The sequence below is a fragment of the Triturus cristatus genome, chromosome 8 (genome assembly GCF_964204655.1).
Source record: "Triturus cristatus chromosome 8, aTriCri1.1, whole genome shotgun sequence".
NCBI lineage: Eukaryota > Metazoa > Chordata > Amphibia > Caudata > Salamandridae > Triturus > Triturus cristatus.
The window spans coordinates 974,819,018-974,843,197 of record NC_140591.1 but is presented as its reverse complement, the minus strand read 5'-3'; the positions used below and the strand labels follow the sequence as shown (position 1 = coordinate 974,843,197).

The following is a 24,180-nucleotide window of genomic DNA, read 5'->3' as shown; positions in this document are numbered from 1 at the left end:
TCTAAACTTTATCAGGCGAAAAAATAGCGTGGAAAGAGCAAAATATAGGATATTTCTCTAAAAGAATGGCTATTTAATCTCATTGTAATTTTTCAGAACATCGTAGTGTATATTGGAGATCACACCACTAATTGTGTAGAAGTGTAAAATGACTAATTACATAAACAATAATTTTCTAAGAGTCCCTTTTTAATGTTACCTCTTGTTGAACAGCTTCGTATTTTGCCACTACAAATGGATCGACTTTCTACCTAAAAGCTGCTCTTGGACACTCCTACAAGTGTAAAGCGGAAGAGACGCTTAAGATCTCAAAAGAATTTTCAATTAAAACTGTCAACCTTCAAGTCCAGGCATACAACTTTGATGGTGGAAAATTTGGAGCAGGTTAGTTAAGTTTCTGAAACCTGAAATATTTTATGCTTTTATTTAATAAATCTGTAATCTCTATTGATTTTAGTTTGGTTATAAATCGGTATTATGTTATCTATAGGAAGCATAAACAATCTTTAATATTCTCCCTTCTATTGGTAGAGAACACAATGTAATGTCATTTTTCTCCTAGTAAACTCACCAACATGTCCTTCGCCTATGTGGCTGCCATTGTCCTCATCTACTACAGTTGTTTTACTTGGCATCTTCAACTACTTTGGATTCTGCTGATGTTTGTTCTTGGTGGATGAGTGAAGTAACCTGACCTAGTCATGTAGTCATAACCCAAGTTTCTTTGCAACAGTGAGACGCATTCCACCTCTATTTCCTTGCAGTAGCCTTCTCACCTAGCAGCTGAATCTCCTAAACACAAAAAAAAAAAATATATATATATATATATATATATCTCCTCCCCTGTGCATTTTGGACTGCAGCAGGATGATAATCCTCGGATTGAAGAAGCCTTGGAACTTTAATTAGTTTCAGATTTCTTGACTTGTTGAAGTGGATTCTCTGCAAGAGAAGTAGAACGACTAGCTCCTAAGACATTTCTCTACTTAAGGTTTATGACTTAACACTGAGTAGTCTGTGCACCAGAAGAGAAGTTAACCCAGTCAGAGATGTAACCTCCCTCCTCCCACCAGAGTGGTCCTAAGTTCTGGAAAGCCTGTGGGGTCACCTTGCTACTTGATTTGTTTAGAAACTGATGACTTACCTGTATTGATCTGGACATCGAGGAGTCACCCAATGCAAGGCAAGAGAACGAAGGCCCAGCTTACTTTAAGGAGCTACATGGGGCGGCTCTAATGACCGGCTGCCTAAAGGTCAACCCAGGCCAGCTACCCATGAGAAGCAAGATCAGCTCTATCAGAGGAGAAGGTCCATGACCTCTATACAATGTGAGCTTGCTCTTTCCCGGGAGCATCCCATGCCACATGGGTACCTATACTTGCCTCCCTTGAATATCAGTTTAACCAATTGACAGCTCCCCTTTCATCCTTGGCATGTCTTTTGCTGGGTGTAGTAGGACACGCCCTCCTCCCAGGATTCCAGAGTTGGTAGTATTTTTCTGGTTGCTACCATTTCTTGATATTGTAGATCAAAGTGACGGTCATCCCTACCCTTAACTCTGGTACCTCTTGTAGGTGCTTTGTCATTTGGAAGTCCCCTGCAATCCTAAAATCTCGACAACGAAAACGTGCGGAAATATAGGCCCCCTACCTGTTAATACATCTAAACTGATATATAGCAAGTGCAAAGTCACTGTTTAACCTACTCTTAAATAGGACTGCTCTAGAGCAACCATTAAGGAGGGAGTGTAACATCCCAATGTGCAAAATATAGGCATAGCATAGGCACAGATGGTCTGTGGCTTGAGCCCATTTGTTCTATTTGGTCACCTCTTCTGCAGCTCACTTAATTTGGAGAACTTTTGGAAGGGACACCAGATATCTGGATCTTGGGCGCATGTTGGTACGTCTGACGCACAAGGCGGAGAGAAAGACAGGCGAGACATGACCTCCAGAAGCAATGGTACAACCAGAAATCAGTGCTAATCGGAAAAGTCAAATGGGCCTGATTCTGAAGCTTGTTTGTCTTCTTGCTCAGTAGGATAAAGGAATCCCTTATATAAAGGTTAGTAAAGTTGAAAATGTGACTTAGGTGGAATTCACATCTAGCACCCATCAACTTCTTAAGACGTAGCCCTTCTACATGGAGATTGCTGTAGCTAACAAAAGTAGAAAGATTACAGCAAGCACCTCTAATATGTTTAAGGTGAACCAAAGGATGGTTCCAGGAGCAGAAGTTCTGACGTGTGGCTCCAGATAGGGCACAGAGAGAATGGTATCCGAAACTCCTGAGAATGTGTCTTGTTCTCTGATCAGGCTGCCTTTTTGGGAGGATAATCTCTTGCAGCAGCAGGGCAAGGTTCTGCACCTAGGTGAGAACCACATAAAGCACCCGTCATGCTCCATGGTTGAGGCTGCTTCCAGCATCCGACTGCTTCCAAGATGGCGGGCGCGTCGTTCAGTAGTTTCCAGAGAAGCTTGATCCTGCTATTAAACTTGGGAAGAGCTGACATCGCAAAGCAACAGTTTCTTCTTTAGAGCAGACAGCAAAGAGATTTCTTAGTAAGGAAATGCGAGCGCTTTGCCATGTTGTCTGCCTGCATGTTGTCTGCCCTTTCCCCTCTCTGGTGCTCTGAACCCCGCCCGAAGACCAGCTCTTGGTCAGATCAGATCTGCACAGTGGGATCAAAGTGGCAACAACGCTCTGAGTTGAAGTGGAACTTTTTCCTTTAAAATATTGTGAAACTCTATATACAGCCTAGAATTTCCTCACTGTGCATTAGCAACCTTGCAGGACTAATTGAATGTTTAATTAAGAAGAATATTCTCCGTCGGCAGAGAAGCACAGCAGCCAACTGCACGCAGGGAGGGGGGTGGAGAGGGGGAGCCTTAACATTGCAAAGGTTTCAAATGTTTCCAGTGATTCACAGCAACATGAAATATTGCCTAAAATACTCAAAATTAATGCTGTACAGCATGCACTGTTTATTAGCTGTCTACAGCCTGCAGATAGATGTGAGAGAGTGCCAGCTCTCTTGCATGGTATGCCCCCACTTTTTGCTGAATTGCTGAATGTACTTTTGACTGTGCCCTGGACTCCTGCCAATCAGGTGCCCAGGGCCTATGTTCCTTCCTTAAACCCCAAATTGGCAAACCCTGGCCACATGTCCGCCCCTGGTAAATGGTACCCAGGGCCTTGTGACCAGGGCAGGCCTCGAAGGGCTGCAGCACTTATTGTGCCACCCTTAGAGGCCCTGTACCCGAACACAAACACACTGCCCTTGCAGGCTGAGTGTCTGTGTACAAGACAAAACTGAGTCGACATGGCACACATCCCTGTGTGCAATGCCCATAACCTACACTGCCCTGGCATACATCAGCCACCCCTCTAGCTGGGTGCCCTATGCCAGTGGTGTGGGCACAGGAGCATGAGCCCTGCGCCCCTACAGTACCCAGGTCCCTTCCTGGGCACTAAGTGCAGTGCTGCCATTTAAGAGTATATGGTGCTGGGAGCCCGTCAAACACGAACTCCACAGCACCATGATGGGAACACTGAAGACTGAGAAGTTTGGTATCAAACTTCTCAGCACATTAAACCTGCACTGATGACAGTGTGGGATTTAATGTACAAAGCACTACAGAGGGTATCTTAGAGATGCTCCCTAAAACCTAACCTACAATCCCTGTCTTGTCTGAGAGGCTGCCACACTGCAGATATGTTGCTGGACCCCTGGGTGGAGAGCCCCCGCTCTCCTGGGCCTGCAACAATGCACATCCTGGGCGATGTGCTAGGTCTCCTGCCCCAGGATGGGCGGGGGAAGCTTCAAAGGCATGCTGCCTTTGTGAGCTTCTCCAGGCCACTTGCTGTACTCAGCAACTGGCCCCCACCGGTTCTGACCCCCACTCTGGCTGGAAGACTGGCCGGAAACTCCAAGTAAGGACCGGGGATGTGCCAGCTCTTCAACCCCACCCCTCAGGTGGGCGAGGTGAAGCACATCCCCGGACCTTCGCCATCTTGAAGATGGAGAGCCCTACTCAATCAGGACTAGGCCACTTCCCCCTCCCACAGGAGAGTGGCAGGATAGGGGGTGTACCCACCCCAGGACAGGGACCCAGTGGTACCTGCCCTTCACCTACCTGTAACACCCCTAAATTTAGTATTTAGTGGCACCCTGAACCTTCCTTCCTTAGATTCCAAAACCGCAAAGAACATCAAGAAGACCTGCCATGCAGCTGCTAAGAAGACACCAACTGCTTTGGCCCCAGCCCTACCGGCCTGTCGACCCTGAACCTGCTCCTGCTAAATCCCGGCACCTCCTGTGGCCAGCAACCTCACAAACCCCGGAGGACCTGGCTACCTTGTGACTTTGAGCACCTGGAACTCCCACGAGCAGTGGCTCTGCTCAAAGCTAATATCGAACCCCTGGCACCAGCCCGGAACCGCGAATCCTGCACACTCTGCACCCGCCAAGCCTGGCCTGTATTGGAGTGGACAAAGGCCCCTAGGACGTCCCCCCGGTGACTGTGACCCCGAATCCGGCACCCAAGGACCCACCTCGACGCTCCTGACAACACCTGCAGCCTCGGAACCAGGGACCCCCCCCACACACACACCGCGATCAACAAATGGTAAGATTTCCCAACGCCAAAAGGCAACCCGGCACGCGGTACCCTGCGGCGCCCTGTGCCCAACTCCTGGGTACCTACCTATCCCTCCAACTACCCAACTTGCCTCTCGAAGTGGTGGCCACACCTGAAGAATCTTCGTCCCCGAACTTGCAGCCTTTGTTTGTCCTTGAGCTTTCCCATTGAAATCCATTGAGCGCCCGAAGATTCAAAAGCACCCAGCCGCCCGAGTGGCCCTGGCAGTGCAACTTCTACTCCTACTTACTTTCCCATTTGCCCTATGCAAGTGACCAGGAGCCCAGCTCTCACAGCTGCGTGGCCTGCTAGTCAGCAGCCCCCAACCAAGGCCCCCTTGCCTCCCATAGGATAATATTGGGCCTAACTCACTCTGCACCCGGGTGCCGCTGAGGGTGTAACAACTGTACTTACCTGACCCTAAGACACCAGAGTCTGTGCCCAGGATCTTAACTCTGCCAGTCGAGTACTTGCCCAAAAGCCGATAACTCACTTTTCTTCCATAGGGTAACATTGACTGGCTTCTTCTGTAATTTCTTCTAAGTATGGAGTTTCTAAACTCTAAAATATTCACCTAAAATCAACCGAGTAATGAACGGAAATACTCACCTGCTATTAGGAGAGACCCCAGTGCTGGATCTTGGTGCCCAGCACTGACCCTGAAAAGTACTCCCAACCATACTTATCACTAACTCAATTTTATCCCATAGGAAACCATTGACTGTTTTCCTGTGAAATTTCTTCTAAGTGTAGATTTTTGCAAACTACAAATATTTTTAAAAAATCATACCAACTGAGAACGTAATTACTTACCTGTTTTAGATAGATGTCCCAGTACTGAGCCCAGCACTGGATTACAAAAGTAACAAGAACATACTTTACCCGTAACTCGAAGTTTCTTCCATAGGAAACCATTGACTGTTTTTCTGTGAAATTTCTTCTAAGTGTCGATTTTGCAAACTTACAAATATTCCTTAATCACCTGTATAACTTAAACGCAGTTTCTTAAGTGCTTACAGGTGATACACTAGTGCTGGATTCAGGATTCAACACTGACCTAGAAAAAGCAACCATAACCCCACTTACCTGCTAAGTGAATTTCCTTCCATAGGATAACATTGATAATTTGATCAGAAAAAGTTTCTAAGTGTCAACTTTTAAAATAGTAAAACATTGGTTAAAAAATCACAACAGTAACTAAAAAGTATTTATTCACTTGTTTCCAAGAACTGTCCCAGGACTGAATCTAGGATCCAGTCCTGGAGTTAGAAAAGTAATCCTGAGAGTAATCCATTGCATGCAACTTAAAATTCCCATTGAGCTCAATGTATTGCGTTTGAAATTGTGTTGCCTATTGCAACAAACAGTAACTATTGCATTCCAAGTCAATTGTCTTTTGCAAAGTATATAACTAAAGCATCTCATTCTGAGAAAGTATATTTTGATACCTATTGCTGGTTCTAAAATAAAGCTATATATATATATATATATATATATATATATATATATATATATATATATATATATATATATATATATATAATTTTATGGCCGACTGAGCAAGCAATAAAGAAATTTGCACTGAATCGTGGTCCGTGCCTGCTTTGGTATCCCGAGGACTTGGGAGGAGAGTAAGCAGCAGAATCGCATATATATATATATATATATATATATATATATATATATATATATATATATATATATATATATATATATATATATATATATATATATATATATATATTTATACAAACCATTGGCCTAGAGTTCAGTTATTGAGTGTGTGAGAGCATTTGCTGACTGAGTGTGTACAACAAATGCTTTACACTGTCCTCTGATACTGCCTTACTGCTCGACCAAGCTGCCACTTTAGAGAGTAAGGTTATATCTAACTTTAACCTCTGCCAAACCTCTGGGGACTGTGGACTCTGGACTCTGTACACACTGTACCTATTTGGGAACAGTATATATAGAGCCACTTTCCTACATATAGAGGTCCTGTTTTGTAGAGAGCAGAATGGGCACTAGTCAATGCCTTAAACCGAATGCGTTGGTCAACCGAGAGCCAGTGCAAATCCCGAAGAAAATGCTGGATCTACCCTGAATACCCAATAGCATTCTAGCGGCCGCATTCTGAATGATCTGTAGCTTTTTTTAGCTGATAGCAGGGAAGGCCAAAGGAGAGAGAATTGGCATAATCCAGCAGCGAGAGGATAAGAGCGTGGGTCACCACTTCTTCCGGTAGTAGCGGCAAACATTTCTTAAGGAGTTTCAGAGTGTCAAAGCACACTCCTGCCAGTTTATTAATCTGTGTAAGGAATCGAAGGTCCTCGCCGAACCATACCCCCAGATTTTTAGCTGGGCTACCCATTGTTTTTGGCATAGGGTAGCCCTCGGGCCACAGGTGATCCCTAAAATTCTGCAGTAACGACCTGTAGAGGAGAACCTCAGTCTTATCCTGGTTACATTTAAGTTGTGCCTGTGCTAACCATTTAAAAACCTCCGTCAGGCAGTTTTTAGCGGCGTCCAGAGATACCTAATCTTTTTTTCCAGGTAAAGAGCAGCTGGGTATCATCGGCGTAGGCTATGATTTTAGCGCCCAGCCCTTCCGCCAGATAAATCGGTGGTGTCACAAACATTAAAGAGTAGTGGGCTCATTGTTGAGCCCTGTGGAACACCCGTAGTAATACTTCTACGAGTGGATGAAAAAGGCGGCAACCACACTTGCTGTGTTCTGTTAGCTAAAAAGGATTCAATCCAGTTCCACACCTGGCCTGAAATTCCAATGTTGGACAGACGGGCAAGTAGCTGACTATGGGAAACCGTATCAAATGCGGCAGAGGTCCAGTAAAACCAGGGCTGCTCTGCCGCCAGACTCACGGCATTCCCTAATCGCCTCCATCATCTCGACCAGAGCAGTCTCTGTACTGTAAGAGGCCCCGAAACCGGACTGAGCCGGATGCAGGGCACCAGACGTTTCTACAAACTCAGACAGTTGTTTGTAGACTGCTTTCTCACATATTTTGCTCCGCCGGAATGAGTGAGATTGGTCGGTAACTAGCCAAAATGTCTGGGTTAGATGAGGGTTTTTTGAGCAGGGGGGGAGTAATTTAGCCTGTTTCCATACATTGGGCACCGTGGTGGATTGCAGAGACCAATTGATGATGATATTGACTTCAGGGTTAACTACCTCCACCACGGCTGCCAACTGCCTGGCAAGACCGGGATCTGCTGGGGACCCAGATTTAAGCGATTTGAGGATGGCCAGTGTCAGGCAAAGGAATAGGTGTAAACACTGTCAAAGTAGTGTGGGCAGAATCTAGCGCACAGACTGTCTGGGGCGAGTGTTCCGCCAGCCCAGAACAAGCCGGCCCAAAGCTAGCCTGGATGGCTTGTATTTTGTCAATAAAGAAATCCGAAAGCTGCTCTCACCAAGAATTGGAGGCAGGAGCGGCCTTGCGTTCCACACACGGCTTGAGAAAACTCTTGACGATCGAAAAGATTTCCTTAGAGTTGTTCCTAGATTGTGCGATGCGCTCCGCATAAAACAAGCCCTTGGCGCTCTTGACCGCAGCATATTAGCTATTCTGGCCTTTCCTGGGTGCTAATATGGCCAGTGGGCAATAGGCTTGACGCCAACTGCGTTCAAGCTTTTTACACGCTTTTTTCTGTTCTTTTAGTTCGTTAGAGAACCAGCTTTTAGACGGGGTCAATCTTGCTCTCTTGTGGCCCAAAAGTATAGTCAACCGTTACACTGCTATCAAAATCCAACTATGCAGACCTCCTACAGCCTCCGACAATCCCTCGGCAGCAACCGGTCGAGTCTTGGACAGGACACTTCCAAATGCAGCTGGCTCCAGGCATGGGGGCGGTCTGCCACTGGGTGACCTCTAAGGCGGATCAGAGGATTTAATGGACCAGGAGAAGCAAATTAAAAAATGGTCAGACCAGGTGACTGGGAGGGGATCCTGCACCACTATGGGAAAATTGGAACAGACCACATCAAGAGTATGACCCCCCCCGACCCCCCCGCCCGCAATGAGAAGGGGAGTGAACCCATTGTGTTAACTGGGCGAGATCTAAGGAATCTCTCAGTTCGCAAGTATCCGCTGTCTCTTTGCAATCCACATGGATATTGAGATCACCGAACAGCAGAAAGTTAGCAAAATGCAAGGCCCTTGGAACAATGGCTTCATCCAGAGTTGTTAGGAAGGAACTCGCGGGGCCGGGAGGACGATATATTAGTGTAGCCCCTAAAATAAAGTGCGGTGAGATGGTGAGGGCGAAGTCCAAAGCTTTCCCATTCTTAAAATCATGAGATTCTATCTGTGTAAAAGTCCAGTTCTCTCTGAATACCACCGCCACCCCACCTCCTCTACCTGCTTTCCGATCCATTCTGGCTATTTTATAACCTGCTGGGATGGCCAGTGTAATGGCAGGGGCTGGAAACTCATTGAGCCATTTCTCTGTTATAAATAGCAGGTCTAACTGACTATCAGCCATCAGCTCTCCAATGCATGCTTCACCATGGACCAAGCATTAATTAAAGCCGCCTGAATGCACTGCGAATTCAGCAGGCACCCAGGTCATGAATGGTGTGGAAAGTAGCACCCAAGGTATGGTTAAAACTGAAGTTATAAATCTGGCAAAACCTTGCCGAACTGTTTTAGACCCTCTAATCCTGGCCACACCAAGCCATGTGTTCCCCAATCGCCAACATTCCGGAGCTTCTCCTCACCAAACGGACCATGTTTGAATCTGGTTGGCAACGAGCGGCATGGCTGGCGCAGGCCGCTTCCGGGACGCTGACGGGCGCAGACGGGCTTGCCTTTGGTGCACCTTTGGCGCGCCAGCGGCGCTCCCGATGCACGCATCCACACAGCGCGCATGCTTTTGAAGCACTCTGCCCCCAACAACTAGAGCGTGCCGTGCACAAGATGGCGGCCTAGAATGTCAACCCGGGAGTCCGGAGATGCGTGAATGTGGGTAAGTGAAATACTAAAATTCCCCTTTAAAATTGAAGCAGCAGGCAATGTTATTTTAAAAGTAATGTATCAAAATAGAGAGAGACCCCTTTCACAAAAACAAAATGACTGGAGTACTATTAAATGGTTTAAATTAATATATCCCTTGTGTCATTATACAAAAACCAATCTTATCAACATATTATATCCTGTACATGCTCTACTTAATTGTTAAAAGAATCTTATTCTCACAGCCAACACTTAGATCACATTCATTTTATTGCACTTTCTCATATATAGACAAGTCACATCAATTGTGTGACAGTCCTCTTTTTTTTATTATTTTTTCATAAAAACAATGCATCAACAATATATAAAAACATTATAATGTAACACAATATTAACAGAGAAAAAACATGTATTATAAGACACTACAATTTGTCATCAATTGGACAGATTACAAGGAACAATTTATGCACTGGGCCTGGATGAGCTTCTATTGTATCATCTGCAGGACAAAGTGCTTCCACAGATTCTGCCACACAAAAACAAAGGGCGTCGACGCGTTTCGATGGTTATTTCTTATTGTTCCATCTTTTTCAAGACTAGTATTTTGAGTCTCTGTTAGTCACACTTGATAGATTACTACAGCTAACCTGTGTTATGGGTAAATATAGAAAAATCCATATTACACACAGCCAAAATCCATATACAATGCCACCAATTAACATATTATTCTGTACGTTTTATTTTGTACATTCATGTGTTATCCTATACCTCCTTTCATTATTGTCCCAAACTCATCTTTATATATTCCATACCATATTAATCCCCATGTTCAGAGGTCTTGATAATCTTTATTCGTCCTAATCTTGTTCCTCTTACTACTTTTATTTTAGTCTAGAAGATGATTATATCTCTACCCTATTCATATTTTTGTTATTTATTACCACAATAGACAATTTTTTCTATATTATATACATAGGGTTCCATCGTATATCCTGTAATCAACTTATTCCTATCCCACACTAAATCTTAAGTATAAACTTTTTCCTGTTCCCATGGTTTTTGTAAATGTAAACTTAATCTCGCCTGTATTATAATTTTTGTTGTTGGCTTTAAGTTCTTTATTGCAATAGGGCTTAGTGTGCGTTTAATTCCTACTTGGAGCAACCTAAAAAACAGTGATGAAATATCCCACTATTAGGACAGCCTTTCTCTTAGGGCTATATATTACACAATAGCCAGAAATCATACATACCTTACAACTTGATCCTGGAACACAAAATCATTTATACGGGAGTCTCTTAATTGTACGTCAGTTGTCCTTTCAATTACGTGTTTATAGTTCACTCTGGTATGCCTGTAACATCCAAAGAAACACATCGATGGTTTGACACACATTATTATTTTACCAATATGTGCAAAAGGAGCATATTTTTTATTTTATTTAGTTTAATTTTATTTTATATGCCAAAACCGGCGCCATGTCGTACCTTAATGATTAACCTGTGGTGATAGTTTTCCTTCTCATTAGAGGACTTTCCACCTTCTTGTAGGGGGCCAAACGATACTTGCCTCCTTGTTCTCTTGTAATCACCGGCTATTTAAATAGAATATAAAGACAAAGCATGTCTTGATAGACTCATTGCGTTTTAGAAATAGAATCTAATTGCTACTACACCCTCGGGTTGCTATAACTAATTCTTTGCTCACCTTAAAATTTTGATGAAAACAGGCGGAATCCTGCATACGTCTTCTCGCATCCGTCACCTCACGAGGGTGTAGTAGCAATTAGATTATATTTTTAAAAGGCAATGAGTCTATCAAGACATGCTTTGTCTTTATATTCTATTTAAATATCCGGTGATTACAAGAGAACAAGAGGCAAGTATCGTTTGGCCCCCTACAAGAAGGTGGAAAGTCCTCTAATGAGAAGGAAAACTATCACCACAGCTTAATCATTAAGGTACGACATGGCGCCGGTTTTGGCATATAAAATAAAATTAAACAAAATAAAAAAGATGCTCCTTTTGCACATATTGGTAAAATAATGTGTGTCAAACCATCGATGTGTTTCTTTGGATGTTACAGGCATACCAGAGTCCACTATAAACACGTAATTGAAAGGACAACTGACGTACAATTAATAGACTCCCGTATAAATGATTTTGTGTTCCAGGATCAAGTTGTAAGGTATAGATGTTTTCTGGCTATTGTGTAATATATAGCCCTAAGAGAGAGGCTGTCCCAATGGTGGGATATTTCATCACTGTTTTTTAGGTTGCTCCAAGTAGGAATTAAACGCACACTAAGCCCTATTGAAATAAAGAACTTAAAGCTAACAACAAAAATTATAATACAGGTGAGATTAAGTTTACATTTACAAAAACCATGGGAACAGGAGAAAGTTTATACTTAAGATTTAGTGTGGGATAGGAGTAAGTTGATGACAGGATATACGATGGAACCCTATGTATATAATAACACTATAGAAAAAATTGTCTATTGTGGTAATAATAATAAATAACAAATATGAATAGGGTAGAGATATAATCATCTTCTAGACTAAAATGAAAGAAGTAAGAGGAACAAGATTAGGACGAATAAAGATTATCAAGACCTCTGAACATGGGGATTAATATGGTATGGAATATATAAAGATGAGTGGGACAATAATGAAATAAGGTATAGGATAACACATGAATGTACAAAATAAAACTTACAGAATAATGTTAATTGGTGGCATTGTATATGGATTTTGGCTGTGTAATATGGATTTTTCTATATTTACCCATAACACAGGTTAGCTGTAGTAATCTATCAAGTGTGACTAACCGAGCGACTGAAAATACTAGTCTTGAAAAAGATGGAACAAGAAGAAATAACCATCGAAACGCGTCGACGCCCTTTGTTTTTGTGTGGCAGAATCTGTGGAAACACTTTGTCCTGCAGATGATACAATAGAAGCTCATCCAGGCCCAGTGCATAAATTGTTCCGTGTAATCTGTCCAATTGATGACAAATTGTAGTGCTTTATAATACATGTTTTTTCTCTTTGTCAATATTGTGTTACATTATAATGTTTTTATATATTGTTGATGCATTGTTTTTATGAAAAAAGTTTTTAAAAAGAGGACTGTCGCACAATTGATGTGACTTGTCTATATATGAGAGTGCAATAAAATGAATGTGATCTAAGTGTTGGCTGTGAGAATAAGATTTCTTTTAACAATTAAGTAGAGCATGTATAGGATAGAATGTGTTAAGATTGTTTTTTGTATAATGACACAAGGGATATATTAATTTAAACTATTTTAAAAATAATCACAGCACTTTCTAAAAAACAAAATCAGTCTTAAAAACAGAATGACACCCAAATCGGCAAATCAAACGAAAATAGGGAGCCAGAGATAGCAGTGAGCACCACCACTCTCCCCTAATACCGGATTATCAATTTTTAAAAAAATCACAAAAGCGCTGCACCCGAACCTGCGCAATGTCTAATTTTTGGATATTGAGCAGCGACCGCTGAGAGTATTGGATTTACTACTTGAAGTATATGATGTCATCTTGGCAACCAATTGTACTCTACAAAGACTGTATACGTCCTGCAGATGGGACAAATATAAGCTTCAAATGAGTAGCCGCTTTCAAAGGGCAAATGGGTAACCCTTGGGAGAGGGGTTGCTCCGTTCAGGCAGAGGGGTTGCTCCACTGTTCAGGGAGTCAGGCTGGCACTAGGTGTGAGAAGATGGCCTGGTATATGCTGTCCACTAATTTAATGGGGCACCCTGTACCAGTCCACATGACCCTTATGATGTAGAGGTCAAAGATAACCTTATTGAAGGCTATCCTAGTGGTAGCTGAGGAGGAGCCTTCAGGCTTAATCTTGAAGGAATGTAAAGCAGCTTGTTTTACCAGAATATCCCCTCCTGAATGACTAAATGAAGAACCACACAAAAGTTATATAAAAAAATATGTATTTGTTAATATAACTCTCTACACGAGGATCGAACACAAAGCTCACAATACTGGATCAATAGAACAGTTGTAAGTAGCACAATACACAGCGGTCTCCAGGGGGAGACCGAACCATATACTAAAATAGTGGTAGAACAATCACGACTTGACTAGACAGTGCCTAGAGCATGTAGAATCGCTGGGACCCCAAGGGAGATTCTTCTGTTGTCTTAAGTGCCCCACAGGTCCTGCACGGAGCCTGTATGGAGTCACATCGCAAACTAAGCTTTGGAAGGAAAGGGGGACGAAGTCAAGCCAGTCGAGGTCCAGCAAAGTCCAAGTGTCCAGATGGTCGAAGGGCAGTGGCTTCTTCTTTGTAGAATCTTGTCCACGTAAAATCTAATGTCCTGTAGCCAGGTAACCTGATTTTAGAGCGACATTCCGCCCCAAGACCGGTGGCACAGCCAAATGCTGCCTTTTCACTACTTATCCACATAGTTCTACTCCTTTTTACTCCATGTACTCATTTGATTGATCAAATCCTTCACTTAAATCCAATGGTTTCCAAACGCAAAGTGATGCAATTTTCGTTGGTTTCTCATGCTCAAGATGTGTCCATCCGTACCTCTCTTCGAACACGTACAGCCGCATTGTTCATCCAAAGCAGTATTTATTAAAAACCCAATGCATTTTGGGCCACTCTGGCCCTTTGTCAGGGGTAACTACAAACAATAAAATGAGCGTTATTATTCCATAGACCAGTATGTGTGCAAATACTATTTGTTGTACCCCAATCCCTTATATCCATCACCTTTCAAGCTATCAAATTTATGAACTGAATTCTCGGGTATAACATCCCCTTTGTTTTCACAGAGAACCTCTTGCCAGATTCCATCCCGTCTCTTTACAAAACTTCGTATTCCTATGTTAATGACCCCCACTTCATCCCAACATTAGCCTGGGCAGCCTTCAAACTATACCGTTTTACTTTCACATGCTGTCAATTTCACCCTCCTCTAGGGTGCAAAAATTATTGAAATTCTTCCCTTTAAATGTCAGACCCTCGATTTTTACCTTCCTTGCTTATGTCTAAACTGTGAGCCCTCACTTGATTGCTGTTATTTATCACGTGTGTTCAAAAAAGTCTCCCTAACGGAATACCGGCAACTGCGTTTTCATTCTCAAATCCCAATTAAGCGCGCATAACTCTCTGCACGTTAATAATATCCTATCCACCTTTTTAAATACCCTTTATCACAAACTCTTGTATTCCTTCTTCATCGCTGTACTATTTATTTTTGCCTCGCGTACCTGCCAAAAAGCAATCCGTCCTAGTCTCTTTCCAGGGAAATAATTCCCCGTTTTCACCCACCCACATTTAAACGCACCATTACTCCAGTATTGGAACCTTTCATAGATTCACATGCCTGAATCATTCCCCGTCGTCGAGACGGGAGTCTCCGGTACATAAAAAAGCATTGCTTAGTATCATAGCAAACAGAAAAAAGGCCTCGGCCCATTTTCCTTTGCAACCCATAACCTTCGTTATGTAAAAAAGGACTAAACTTGTCCCTGAACCAATCAGAGCCTCTCACCCTCTAGAACACTCCTGAGAGAACCTTCTGCCCTCAGATTTTCTACCGCACGTTGTGCTAGGGAGTCTCCTTTCAGCTCTGCTCAAATTCTACAGTTGGTTCTAGATAGAGGAGATTTTTTTTCAACTGAAATTTCTACATCATCTTGGAGAATGGCTGATAAGGAAAAGAAAGGCTTGTTTAGGGCCTGTGCCACCTGTTCAAAGAAGAGATTATATACTGACGATCCTCATAAAGACTGTATATACTGCCTTTACCCACACCACCAGGCGAAGGAGTGTAAGGTATGTCGCACCTTTTCTAATAAGACTGAGGGATCGTGAAGGCAGACTTAATTTGGCTCCAAAAACTTAATACCAGGAAGGACGTCGTGTCTAGTGACAGTGATGAGGCGTCATCTGTTTCAAGGAGATCTCAGAAGAGAGGCAGATCTCCTCAGGCTCATACCTCAGGGGAGAAGCCTGAGAAGGCTCTTAAAAAGACCACTTCTGGATCTTCAGAGGGCAGTCCCTCAATCTCCTAAAACTAAAGAAAAGGAGAGCAAGGGTCATGCTTCAGGGGTGTAACAGTCAAAGAAAACAATTTCTGAGCCTTCAAAATCACCCCTTAAAATTAAACATACGCTTAAAAAGCCAGCGTCTACTTCACCTGAGAAGTTAGAAAAATCTACATTGTCGACGGGATCGTCGACGAAGAAAGTAGCGTCGTCGACGAAGAGTGAAGTAAAAGTCATTATTAAAGCTATCCTCTCGTCGACTATGGCATCGTCGACGGCAGTGTGGACGACGAGAGCGTCGACGACAATGACAACCACCACAACTACATCGTCGACAGCACTGTCGACAACGACTATGATGTCTACAGCGTCAACGACGGCATCGACGGTGTCGTCGGCGGTTACTATGGCAATCTCGTCGACGCGCTCGTCGACTAGGGAAAAAACCCCAGAAAAGCGGGATTTTGCCAGGAAAAGGATTACCCCGGATATTACGTCTCCTAGTAAGGTAACACCTCTGGTTCCATCCCATTTATTGGAGGAGGAGGATTCGCAGGAGGATGATAATGAGGGTCCATTTGGCTATGCAAGTAGCCCCTCTCAGTTACATGTTAAATGTCAGGAGGATGACTGGGAGGATGAGTATGGGGGTTATCAGGACTGGCCCCGACAACATGATCAGGAAGAGATGGTGAATGTTCCAGCTTCTCTTCTGACAGATTTGCAGTTCCATGTTGGATGATTACAAGAAAAGGCATACTTAGCCTCAGTCTATCCAAAGGATGCCAGTGGCTCCGGCGCACTCTCTTCCATGTACACCAGTGCGAAGACAGGAGGTACCGGTTCCGAGGCCAATATCACCTTTGCCGCAGCCGGTTCTGGACACATCTGAGGATGAAGAGCAGGAGGAAGGGGAGATAACAGATCCTAGTAAGGAATGTGATGAGTATTTGATTCCGTCCCCTTCATCTCCGTCACCAAGACCTGTGGACTCCCCTCCGGAGGACATTGGAGGGTTCCATAACCTGATGGAAAGAGCCGCGCAGAAATTTGCGCTCTGTCATCAGATAAAGCAGAATGCTTTTTGTATGATTTCAAAGACCTGTTTCGCAAGACTGTTAGATCTCTTCCAATTGTGAGTCATCTATGGGAGGAAGGTCTCAAAGTGATGGAGACGCCAGCAACGGTTACGCCAGTGCTTGCTAGGCTGGACAAAAAATACAAAGCGCCTTCCGATGCTCCGGCTTGCTTATTAGGTCACCCCAAACCAGACTCGGTTATAACTCAGGCAGCGCAGCAAAAATCGAGGAATCAGTCTGCTCCAATTTCGACTCCACCGGACAGAGGGTAGGCGCTTGGATAATGCAGGGACAAGGTTTTCATCCATGTCTGCTCTTCTGGTCAAGGCAGCAAATGCCCTAGCCATCCTGGGCAGGTATGATAGGCAGATGGGGTGCGACCTATCACCATACATTGATAGCATACCTGAAGCGGACAGACAAGAGGCCAGGAAAATCCTCCAGGAAGGTGAAAGGACTTCGGCTGAAGTCAGATTGTGCAATGGACATTGCGACCACGGCCTTCAGATCCCTGGGAGGAGCGGCTGTTTTACGCAGACAAGGATGGTTGAGAGCAACATAGTTTAGGCCGGAAGTCCATAATAAGATCTTGGATCTTCCGTTCAATGGGGAAGATCTGTTGGGAAACCATGTGGATGAGGCCTTAGAGTATCAAGCAGGATACGGAAACAGCGAAATCTCTGGGATCATTACAGTATAGAAAAGTTCCTTTTCGTGGCTCACGAGGTAGGGGCCAACCTTCTTATAGAGGAGGTTATCAACAAGGCCGCTATTCTTCCTACTCCACATCATCTCAACCATATTGTCAACAATATTCACAGACAGACAGGAGGTTTCACAAAATCTACTCCTAGAGGTCGAGGAGGTCGCCAAGGGAAAGACACCACCCGAAGACAATGACATTCTGTTGACACTTACTCCTCATGTCGCATATTCCCCTGGGTGGAAGAATTTCCTATCATCAAAATTGGCAGCAGATAACGACGGACCAATGGGTCCTCCACATAATACAATTCGGTCATATTCTAGAGTTTCTAGAAATTCCCCCTTGTTCACCTCCAAGATTTCAAGAGGTCAAGTATTTACACCAGATGCGTCAAATTCGGACAATGCTCCGAAAGGGAGCAATAGAACCGGTACCGAATTCCCAGAAAGGAAGGGGATTTTATTCCCGGTTTTTTCTGATCAAGAAAAACATTCTTCAATGGCGCCCCATTTTGGATCTCAGATCCCTAAATGCTTACCTCAAGGATCAGACCTTCAGAATGATCTCCCTCGAGGATATTCTGCTGCTGTTAAACCCAGGGGATTATATGACCAAACTGGATTTACGGGATGCGTATTTCCATATCCCAATCCATCCTTCACACCGGCAGTACCTTCGGTTTGTGGTGGCCGAAGATCATTACCAATTCAAGTTGCTTCCTTTTGGTCTGAAATCGGCCCGAGGTTTTTTACAAAATGCCTGGCTCCAGTGGCAGCGGTTCTAAGGAGACAGAAACACCAAGTGTTTGCTTACCTCGACGACTGGCTAGTCAATGCTCCATCGAAAGCGTCAGCCCAGTTGTCAACAGAGGCTTGCATAGAACTATTTGCCAGATTAGGCCTCACTCTAAACGAGGAGAAGTCAACTCTGCAACCGTCAAGAAGTATAACTTTCTTGGGAGCAATTCTGGATACGGAGGGAAACGGAGCGTTCCCCTCCGAGGAGAGACAGCGGGGAATAATATCTCTATCCCAGGCGTTTATAAAAAGGTCTCTTTCAGTACGCAAGTACAAGTCATTGCTGGGGACGATGTCATCTTGCATTCCCCTCATACCTTGCTGCAGGCTACGGATGCGTCCGTTACAAGAGCAGTTGGATCTTCAGTGGCAGAGGCGCCAGGATCCTTCGAGGATATAATCAGAGTGACGCCGATCATGATCCACGAGGCGACATGGTGGACCCGAAAACGAAACATCTCGCAGGGTCTTTCTTTCCTGACTCAGCCAGCTCCATTGGTGATCATGACGGATGCGTCCTTGGAAGGATGGGGAGCATTCCTTCAGGATCTGCAGGTCAGCGGTCGTTGGAAAGCAGACGAACAGCAATTGCATATCAACCTTTTGGAGCTCAGAGCCGTCCGCTTAGCATTGTTGGCGTTCTTGCCAAGGATTCAAGGTGCAGCCGTGTTTGTAAGAACAGACAACACAACAGCAATGCACTATTTGAACAAACAGGGAGGAACAAGATCACTCTCCCTGTCTCGGGAAGCCCAGTGGATATGGGAATGGGCTCTACGACACGAAGTATCCATTACAGCGGAACATCTTCCAGGGGACCAGAACACCAAAGCGGATACTCTAAGCAGACTAAAGTCGGTCTGTCACGATTGGGAAATCGACAACGGGATTTTGAACAACATCTTCCAGAAATGGGGAACTCCAACAGTAGATCTGTTTGCGACGAGAGAGCAGAAAATGCCGGTTCTTCGCAAGCTGGCTTCCCCAACGGGGATCTTGGGGAAATGTGTTTTTGATGGCATGGTCAGGCATCTTTGCCTACGCCTTTCCTCCAATTCCCCTCCTGCCGCGGGTTCTTATGAAGATCAAGAAAGAACCATGCAGGTTAATCCTGATAGCTCCGTGGTGGCCCAGACAGCATTGGTTTGCGGAGCTTCTTCTACTGTCAGAGGAGCGCCCGATTTGCCTGCAGCCGATACCGTCTCTGCTGACAATGTTCCAGGGGGAAGTTCTGCATCCGGATCCGAAATCTCTACATTTAGCAGCCTGGCTCCTGAATACTGTGAATTTCAGCATCTGAATATCCCTACGGAGTGCAGGGAGATTCTATCTAGAGCCAGAGCGGATAGTACAAACAAGACATATCGGATGAAGTGGAAAAGGTTCTGTTTATGGTGCAGAAGGTCTAACATTCATTCGCTGCTATCAAAAGCTCACGAGATTATTCCATACCTCTTGCTTTTGGCTAAGTCCGGTTTGGCTCATGCATCTATAAAGGTACACCTAGCTGCAATTTCACGCTTTAGAAGAACGGCCTCTGGTCCGTCTCTGTGGTCTGCTAGAGTCATCAAGCAATTTATGAAAGGTCTGTTCCGAATTTTCCCTCCAATAAAACCGCCACCACCTCTCTGGCAATTGAACGCCGTTCTTTCCCAGTTGATGAAACAGCCCTTTGAGCCAATTCACAGGGCGGAACTGAAATTTCTTTCCTGGAAAGTTGCGCTTCTCATTGCGCTCACTTCAGCCAGGAGAGTGGGGGAGATTCAGGCTCTCACGATCCAAGAGCCTTTCTTGCAGTTCAAGGAGGACAGGATAATACTCAGGACTAATCCAAGATTCATCCCTAAGGTTCCAACTGACTTTCATTTGAACGAACTTTTAATTCTCAAAAGATTTTTTTCCACAACCATCAACAGCGGCGGAAAGAGCTCTCCACTCGCTGGATGTCCAGCGTTGTTTGAAATTCTATTTGCAGAAAACTAAGCCTTTCCGCAAGTCTTCACAGCTTTTTGTGGCCTACAACGCACCTAGGAAGGGTTTCCCTTTGTCAAAGAGGAATTGCCAGATGGATATCAAGTGCCATAGGGTATTGTCATCAGGCAACTGGCCGACCTTTGAATGCATAAGTCCGTGCACATTCTACAAGAGCAGTCTCCACCTCTACTGCTCTATTTGCAGGAGTACCGATCCAGGATATCTGCAGGGCGGCGACCTGGACGAGTGTGCACACCTTCACCAGGCATTACTGCTTGGATGCAGCCACAGAGATGTGGCGGTGGGAGAAGCGGTGCTGAGGAACCTTATCCAGTAACGGTGAGCCTTCTTTACCATCCCTCCTTCGTTATGTACTTTGGCACATTTTATTGTTTATTGTATTACCATTTGCAAAGAAATTTTGATATGTGGAATTTGGTTTACAGATACCATTTTTATCACACTGTATAGGTTTCCTGGATTCACTTTCTAGGTAACAAAACATGTGCATTTATTTACTGCTCGCTATTCAGATTCAGGCATGTGAATCTATGAAAGGCTCCAATACTGGAGTAAGAAAACAAGTTATTTACCTGTAACTGTCGTTCTCCAGTATTGGACCTTTCATAGATTCACATGCAACCCACCCTCCTCCCCTGAGAGGCTCACCTCGGATTTAGCACAAAGAGTGTTATTGCACAGGTGCACGAAAATCTGAGGGCAGAAGGTTCTCTCAGGAGCGTTCTAGAGGGTGAGAGGCTCTGATTGGTTCAGGGACAAGTTTAATCCTTTTTTACATAACTAAGGTTATGGGTTGCAAAGGAAAATGGGCCTAGGCCTTTTTTCTGTTTGCTATGATACTAAGCAATGCTTTTTTATGTACCGGAGACTCCCGTCTCGACGACTAGGAATGATTCAGGCATGTGAATCTATGAAAGGTCCAATACTGGAGAACTACAGTTACAAGTAAGTAACTTGATTTCTTCATGTCGAGGACCCTTCCACGTTGTTAATGACTCATTAACAATCTGTTATCCAGTATTAGTGGTGTCTTTCATAGATTCACATGCCTGAATCATTCCCCGTCGTCGAGACGGGAGCCTCCGGTACATAAAAAAGTAATGTCCTATAGACATACATAGAGAAAAATAGGCCTAAGGGCCTCCCCTTAGCCGCCTATCCTAGTCCTTATGTAAAAAGGACCAAACTCTTAGAGTCAGCCAATCAGCTATCACCTCCCTCTAGAACCTTCCTGGCAGGAGCCTCAGTCCCTCAGATTTTCTACCGCACGTTGTGCTAGGGAGTCTCCAGCCGGAGTTCTCCTCAGGATCTCTTTCAAGCCAGATTATTCACGTTTTTGGTGACTTTTTCCTTCAGGATTTCAACGCTGACTACTTCAGGCCTCTTATTGCTGCAGTGAGTGTTTATTTCATCTACAACTCCTGGCATGTCTGAATCCCAGAAGAAAGCCCTTTTCAGGGCTTGTTCTTCATGTGGGAAGAAGAGGCTGCATGTGGACGACAAGCATGAACTATGCTTGTATTGCCTTTATCCGGACCACGTCCCTAAGGACTGTAAAATATGTAGGTCTTTTCCACATAAGACCTTGAGAGACAGGGAGGGCCGCCTGCTTATCTGGCTGGACAGGCTCAAGGACAGAGACAGTGTGGTGTCCTCAGAGGCGAGCTTTTCCGGAGCCTCTGAAGTCTCCCTGAAGAGGCCGAGAGTGACATCTCCTGGCCCCTCAGACGCTCCTCCTAAGAAGACACACAAGACGTCTTCAGAGGCAAGATCTTCGAAGTCTTCAGCGTCTGGCAAGGTCTCTCTCACTTTAAAGAAGCCTACTCTGTCGGCCACAAAAATTGCGACACCATCCTCTGCGCAAAAAAGGCCATCAGGACATGTCTCCACAGCAACGACGACCGTGTCCACATCCACAGCGGCGTCAGTCCGCTCGTCGACGACAACAACCCCTTCATCGTCGTCTGCAGGTACCCCTATCTCGTCTATTATACTCTTAAAACCGTCTAAATCATCGTCGACGACGAAGATAGTCCCGTCGAGGACCTCGTCGATGAGGAGCCCTCCGTCGACGGAAGAGTCGACGACTAGGATATCAATTACGAGCGCGTCGACGGCGAAGATGTCGACGAAGATGTCGACGACCAAGGCATCGTCGACGACCAAGGCATCGTCGTCGAAAGCGTCGACGACGGAGGCGTCGACGACGACTGAATCGTCTACGACCGCATCGTCGACGAAGTCTTCGTCGACGAGGACCCCGTTTGTGACAGCCATACCGTCGGCAACGGAGCCATCGACGGGAATGTTGTCGTCGTCCATGGGACAGAAAACCACGGAGGTTTCTGTGCAAGGATCTGCTGGCAAACTTTCCAGACCACAGATTACCCCGGAAACAACATCTCCAAGCAAGGTCCAAACCAATTTGCCTCTGGAGATTCTGCAGAGCGAGGAGTCCGAGGAGGAGCTCTTTCAGCAAGCTACTTCCCCTTCCGAGCTGTTTGTCAAATACCAAAGCACGGACGAGGAGCAGGAAGATTAAAGCGCGCAGGAGCGCCCCGTCCAGGAACCGGTCCGCACGGAGGTCACTCCAATGGTCTGCCTCCCTCTGGCAATAGTTAAGGACCTCAAGTTCCTTATCAGGGATTACAAACAACGTTTCCCAGAACCACCAAGGATGGATACAGGGGTCCCAATGCCAACTACAAACCCCCCATCGACAGCCCCAAGGCAATCACGGCCGGTTACGAAGGTCTGCCACGAGCCGCCACCTCAGGTGATAGTCATCGGATGAGGAGGCTGAGGAGATGGAAGAGGGAGAGGTCCAGGGAGACCAAACAGACCAGGATGAGGAGGAGGAGTATGTAGCATCTTCACCACCTTCCCCACAACCGCGCCAGGCGGATTCACCACCTGTGGACATTGGTGGTTTTCATAAGCTCGTTGAACGGGCTGCAACGCGCTTCCATATGGTCATGGAGTCGGCGGAGACGGAATGCTTCCTCCATGACTTTAAAGAGCAGACAAAGAAAACGACCAAATCAATCCCTATCATCGACTTCCCCTGGGACCAGGGAAAGAAGTTGATGCTGACCCCAGCCTCAGTTCCTGCGGTTGTTCCGCGCCTGGATAAGAAGTATAAGGCACCGTCCACGGCACCAGCTTGCCTGACTGGCCACCCGAAGCCGGATTCTGTAGTGACTCAAGCAGCCCAGAAAAATTCTCGAAATCCCTCCTCGCCTCTGTCAGCACCACCGGACAAGGAGGGCAGAAAATTAGACACTATAGGCAAAAGGTTTTCGACCACTTCGGCAATGACCATCAAGGTGGCCAATTCCATAGCCCTTTTAGGGCGTTATAACCGCCAACTTTGGGAGGATATTGCCCCATATTTAGAAGAACTTCCGAGTGCGGTTCATGATGAGGTGAAGGCACTACTGTCCGAAGGCCAGACTTCTGCGGCCGAGATTATCGACTGCGCCATAGATGTAGCCATGACAGGCTTTCGCCAACTGGCTGGGGCTGCAGTCCTGCGCCGTCAAGGATGGCTCAAGGCGACATCGTTCAGGCAGGAAGTACAGACGAAGGTGCTAGATATGCCCTTCGACGGACAGCATCTATTTGGAGATAAAATAGACGAGGCGCTACAAGCCATTAAAAAGGACACGGACACGGCTAGAGCGCTTGGAACCCTGCAGGCAAGGAACCAGTCCTTTAGAGGCAACAAATCTAGAGGTCAGTCCTCCTACAGAGGATCCTTCCAGAATAAGTCCTCTTATTCTTTCCAGAATAAGACCCAGTACCAGCAAAAGCATCAACAGGGTCGACAGTCATCTTACGGAAGATCTAATTTCAAGGGTAAAAACCAGAAGAGGGGCACCGGCGGACGCCAGTGACCGCTTACTCCAGCCAGTCCAGCTACCATCTTCTTCTTCACAAATTGGA

At 45.2% G+C, this 24,180-nt stretch overlaps 1 protein-coding gene across 1 annotated transcript in view; it reads left to right on the top strand.

Moving 5' to 3' along the window:
- LAMP1 (lysosome associated membrane protein 1) overlaps positions 1-24,180 on the top strand; it is a 289,289-nt gene that overhangs the window by 201,384 nt on the left and 63,725 nt on the right. The window contains exon 8 of the mRNA XM_085622500.1: positions 214-384. Coding sequence (XP_085478626.1) covers positions 214-384 — 171 coding nt within the window. The remainder of the gene's footprint in view (positions 1-213; positions 385-24,180) is intronic.